Here is a 5,335-nt window from a genome sequence, read left to right on the forward strand (position 1 = left end):
CTCATGTAGACAATTTACTTGGACCAGTAGACGAGAGAACCCCACATATAAGTAGTTGGATCGTGTTCTAACTAGTGTGGAGTGGAAACAAAAAAATTATCTTGTAGTGGTATGTGCTATGATCTGAATGGGATCATACTCTTGATTTCGGTGATCCTCCTCACCTTGGAAATAAATCTCACTTTTTGTTTGAACTTTCTTGGTTGTGTCAGGAAGGTTTTTATGAAATGGTGAAACCTGAGTGGAACTCCGTTTTAGCCGTTGAACTCCTATGGATAGATGGAAAAATTAAGATTAGACATCTTCGGCATTTTCTTCGGGGATGGACAAAAAATCTGAGTGGAGTTTACAAAATAGAAAAATAAAAGACTTCTTTTGATAGATGAGCTCGATCTCAAAGCTGAAACATGTGCTTTAAATTAAGACAGGGCGAATAGACTATGTGGGTTTAACGTGCTAAAGTTAAGCTTGTGCAAGGTGGGAACAATACGAAGTATTTTCACTTAATTGCAAATAGGAAGCATAGGAGAAAAAGGTCTTCTAGCTTGAACAAGATGAGAGAACTATAGTTGACGAGGCCAATCTCAAAGACTTTATGATTGAATATTACAAGAAACTATTTGGAGAATTGGTGCCAAATTGTTTCTCTATGGTTGAAGTCTTTAATGATGACATTCCAAAGTTATCACCAGTGGAAGTAGATATTTTGATGGCTGACTTCATGGAGAAGGAGGTCGTCGGGGCAATATCTCAGATGGAGCATAATAAGGCTCCGGTTCTAGATGGGTTTCCGGTGGAATTTTATCAGAAATTTTGGGATGCAATTAAAACTGATGTAAAGACTTTATTTACTAAATTGCTATCTGGAGATTTGCCTCTGTTTAAACTGTGGCGTTACGTTGCTACAGATGTTTTTTGTTGGCTTATCCTACTTAAAATATCAAAGCTCAACAGAAAAGATTAAGAGTTGGATAACTAATATTTTTCAAACACCAATTCTGAGCATCTAGCCATCCGTGCCCAAATCCTTCGAACATTATCCATGATGATATTTATTATTTTTTCTGCTTCTGGCTTTGGCTTTTAATTGGATATTGCTACATGATGGTATAAGCCAACATTTAAAACCAAAAGAACATATTTAGGTTCTTTTATTGGCTTATAATCGAAAACCTATAAGGTAAAAGTAAGCCTATCCAAACACACATGTATTTTGTTATGTTTCACGTGTTGATGTGCTTAATTTAAAATGAATGTCTATTTTAAAATTGGTATTAGTTATATATGGATTAGGGTGGTGAAACTACCTGATCAACAAGAACCAAACTGTAGAGGCGAGAAGAACTAATAGAACTAAGAAACCCACCGATTGGTTGGACGTTGGATGGTTAGGAGGATGGTAGTATCCCTAGCCTAGAACGGATAAAATCTCATTGAAAGCCTAGAAGACAACATTCCCACCGTGAAATCGCTTTGGTGGATTTATTAATCATGAAATTCCTTAACTATAGTACCCAATGTCTTCCTGTGTGTATATTGTACTTCGTATATCTCAAGATAAGAAAATCATAGAATCATTACTTAATTACCAAATACCATATGTGTTTGTTATAATCCCTCCATCTTTAAGGCCACAACGCATTTCGACGTAGAAGTTTGACTAAAAGTTTAGCTAACATACTACCTCCGTTCCGGTTTATAGGTCTTGCGTGTATCTCTAAATCATTAATTTAACCAACATGATATGATATATGTACTAAAAAATATTCATTAGAAAGTTCAGATGTTGTACTTTCTAATGGTATAATTTTTATATTGTAAAACTTATATTATATTGGTCAAATTTACGATATTGGGATACATGTAGGCCCTGTAAACTGGAACGGAGGGAGTAATATGAGCTATATGTCACAGAAAATATACTATTGGATTTATATCTGAAAGATGTTTCCAACGACATGGTTTTGGTGCTATATAATTTATTTTTTATCAGCCAAATTGTTAATTAAAGTTTGGGCACGGAATACTTAGTGGTTTTATATATAAAAATAGACTGAGTATCAGAGAAGTTGTCACATACTCCCTCCGTCCTCAAATAAGTAGATAACTAGCCTCAAATTTTGTCCATAAAAGATTGTACTTCTATGTTTCTAATGCACTTTAAATTAGAAAAAAAATATTTCTCTCTCATCGCACGGAAATCAAACCCAATAATATTCAGCACATGTTATCTTAATTTTGTAAATACACTTAACTTATTGGAGGTGAAATAATTATAGAGGAGAGAGATGTTGGTGCATCTTCCCAATGCAATTTTATCTCCTTTTGCTAATCTATCTCGAAAATCCCGTCCATCCACTTATTTGTGGATGAAGGGAGTAAACAGGTTCGAATATATTATTCCATTTGTGCTATAGTTAATATAAGTTGCTATACGAATATATTACTCCATCAGTGCTATAATTAATATAAGTTGCTACTACAATCAATATGCTATATATATGCGTCAGAGGTTCTAATGACATCTTGATTATAAATTTATAATAGTTACTTACATAGAATGGAGGAAGTACACAATAATAGTTGATCTGATCTTTATTTTAAACGGAAGGCATAAATGCCCAGCTTTAAATTAATAAAGCCATACGGCCACAGGTACAAGGATGCTGATAACAGCTTACAACACCACGCACAACACAAGCAAAAACAGATATGCAACAAGCCCTGCTTGCAACGGCGAGGTCCTTCACGCTCGGTGTCGAGGAAGAAGCACACAGCAGCAAAGACCAGCCAATCGACCGGGATCACACCTCCAGAGGATCAGCACCAAGGAAACTCCGGCAGCGCACAAATCTCCTCCCTTGCTGCAGAGGGCCCCTGCCCTCTCGCCCTGGATCGAAGGGCGTCGCACCGACAGACAAGGGTCTGTTCACCCTTGAACAAGGAGAATTATTGTCCAAGAGACAGTCACAGGATGCTCGATCTTGCAGGCCTTCTCGCAGCGACGAGCACGCAAATGCAGCAACAGCTTCGACAGGAACAGCCGAGAGGAAAAGGGAAAACTTGGGGGAAGCCATCGAACACGGAGGTGCAGGGGAGTCGAGCGAGGGCGGGAGGCGCCCCAGCCCAGCAACCCTACCAGGCAGCGGCGGCAGCCCACGAATCCCTCCAAACGGGCAACACTCACCGGCTACCGCCGGCCCCGGACGGCGCCTCCGGGAGGGGTGCGACGCCGTGGCGCCGCCGCCGTCCAATCCGACGGATTTTGGGCTTTCGCCGGGACGGAGGTAGGGGTGGGAAGCAAGGGCCTCGGCGGTGCCTCCGAGGAAGGTGAACGGCGCCCACGGCGTCGCCACCGCTGTGATCCACGACCAGGGATTTCTCCCGGCCCCGGTGCACCCCACCAGCTCCCCAGCCGGCATCAGCGTCGGCGCCGAAGCCGCCGGCCGCCAAGAACCGAGGGGAGGAGATAGCCTAAGAGGGAGGAAAGATCTGACCTTCGAGATCTGGAGCAGACGGGACCGCCCACGCCCAGCTCGCACCCGCCGTTGCCCCGCCGTCCGCACGGCCAGAGCACCGGTTAGCAGCACCCGCGAGCGTCACCGGCCGCGCGGTCAACGTCGCCTCACCACACGAGGCCGCCGCCTCGCCGCCCGACAGAGCCCCCGCCGGGGAACTACCAGAGGAGGCCACCCGGACCAAAGGCAGAGCCAGAGTCCAGCGGGATCTCATCGAGCAGCAACCGCGGCCGCGGCGAACCCGGCGCGGAGGTCCTCCATCTAGACACCACGCGGGGAGCCGAGAGCTCAGATCCCCGCCGCCCCCTTCCTCGGCGTCGCGAGCTTGGCCGGCGGCGTCTCTGGGGGCGACGAGGAGGATGGGGGACGGAGGGAGGAGCGGCGGCGGCGGACCTAGGGTTTCGCCTCCTCGGTCGCCTGGAGGAGGCGACGCGAGGAGAGCGAAAAAACGAAGTTGTATATATGTATCTTACTGCTCTGATCTTTATTTGAGAGCAAACAGGAATACTTCAATCAAATGGGACTGATGAGTCATCGTCCCCATGCCGACTCAATTTACTAGTTATCTGAAGCAGCTGCAGCCGCCACAGCCTGCGCCTGCCTCTTCTTGGCGAACTCTACCATCCTGTCGGTTTCCGGCAAGGCCGGCTTGGCGCCATCAAGCTCTCTGAAGCGCTCTGCCCATGCCGCTAGGAGCGGAGTCTTAATGGGGTCAAAGATCTTGGTCCCGGACATCACCTCGGTCGCGTTCAGCCACGAGAGCAGGCTCCCCAGCGAAACATCGACGAGTCCGACGCTCTCACCGCCGAAGTATCCCTCCCCCTTGGAGCACTCCCTCAGGGCTCCCTCCAAAGTATCCAGTGCAGCAAACATCTGCTTGGTGCCCTCGGACTTGTCCTCCTCTGTCTTGCCCCTGAACGACTGTATCCACGAGGTGACAAGCTGCAGAAACACTTCGGTGATCAGTAAAACGAGATCCCAAACGCCTGAACAGTAAATTTCAGTAGTACTTTGTACAATAGTTAGAAAAGAAGAAAAGCTATGAAACCTTGTCGTCGATGTAGGCAGCCCAGAAGCGGGCAATGGCACGCTCATGAGGATCGGAGGAAAGCAAGGAGGGGCCAGTGCCGGCGAACGCCTCGTCGATGTACTGCACGATGACCATGGACTCGCAGATGGGCTTCCCGTTGTGGAGGAGCACAGGTACCTTCTTGTGCACCGGGTTGGAGCTGAGGAGGAGCTCGCTCTTGCTAGCTAGGTCCTCCTCGATGTCCTCGTAGCTCAGGCCCTTGAAGCTCAGTGCAAGTTTCACCCTGATGACAAACGGACTCGGCCATACGCCGAGCAGCTTCAGGTCATCTCCTCCGGCCATTGTGTCCTGCTAGATCTTTGTGTATGAAGGTTGATCCGTTTGTTTTAGCAATTTAGCTTGTGTTTTGCTGGTTGCTTGGTGGATCATACCGAGAGGGAACTGCATGTATTTATAGTGTTCGGGTGATTAATTGGGTTGACAGGAAAATAATCAGAACAATGCGTCATGCGTGATGTTTGCAAACTTTTTTTTTAACAGTGATGTTTGCAAACTGAAAGCATGGAACCAAGATACGCATGCCCATCTTGGAGAGGAAGTAAGCAATGACAAAATATGCACATGTTCCTGTCAGCTTGAATTGTTTAACCCATCTTTGACCACTACAGCCTTAAAAGATCGAAAGCAATAATTCCATTTCCACGAGAGTCCACTGTTGGTGCCTGTGCCTGTGCGTATAGCATGACGCATCATGTGGTAGAACAAATTGCGGTTGTGCATTTGCTTT

At 46.2% G+C, this 5,335-nt stretch overlaps 1 protein-coding gene across 2 annotated transcripts; it reads right to left on the bottom strand.

Moving 5' to 3' along the window:
- Positions 1–2,477: 2,477 nt before the first annotated feature.
- On the bottom strand, positions 2,478–4,979 carry LOC124677499 (probable glutathione S-transferase GSTU6). 2 transcript variants are annotated; one of them, XR_006994072.1, is made up of 3 exons: positions 4,567–4,979; positions 4,011–4,460; positions 2,478–2,603 (listed from the first exon to the last, which is right to left on the bottom strand). XR_006994072.1 is itself a non-coding variant. In XM_047213482.1 (2 exons), the coding sequence occupies exons 1-2, from the start codon at positions 4,888–4,890 to the stop codon at positions 4,077–4,079; spliced, it is 708 nt and encodes a 235-aa protein (XP_047069438.1). In that variant the 5' UTR covers positions 4,891–4,979; the 3' UTR covers positions 3,992–4,076. The 2 variants fall into 2 exon arrangements, 1 of the variants encoding a protein (XP_047069438.1); XM_047213482.1 differs by lacking the exon at positions 2,478–2,603 and having other exon boundaries at positions 3,992–4,460.
- Between the last annotated feature and the right edge of the window lie 356 nt (positions 4,980–5,335).

The sequence above is a fragment of the Lolium rigidum genome, chromosome 7 (assembly GCF_022539505.1).
Source record: "Lolium rigidum isolate FL_2022 chromosome 7, APGP_CSIRO_Lrig_0.1, whole genome shotgun sequence".
Taxonomy (NCBI): Eukaryota; Viridiplantae; Streptophyta; class Magnoliopsida; order Poales; family Poaceae; genus Lolium; species Lolium rigidum.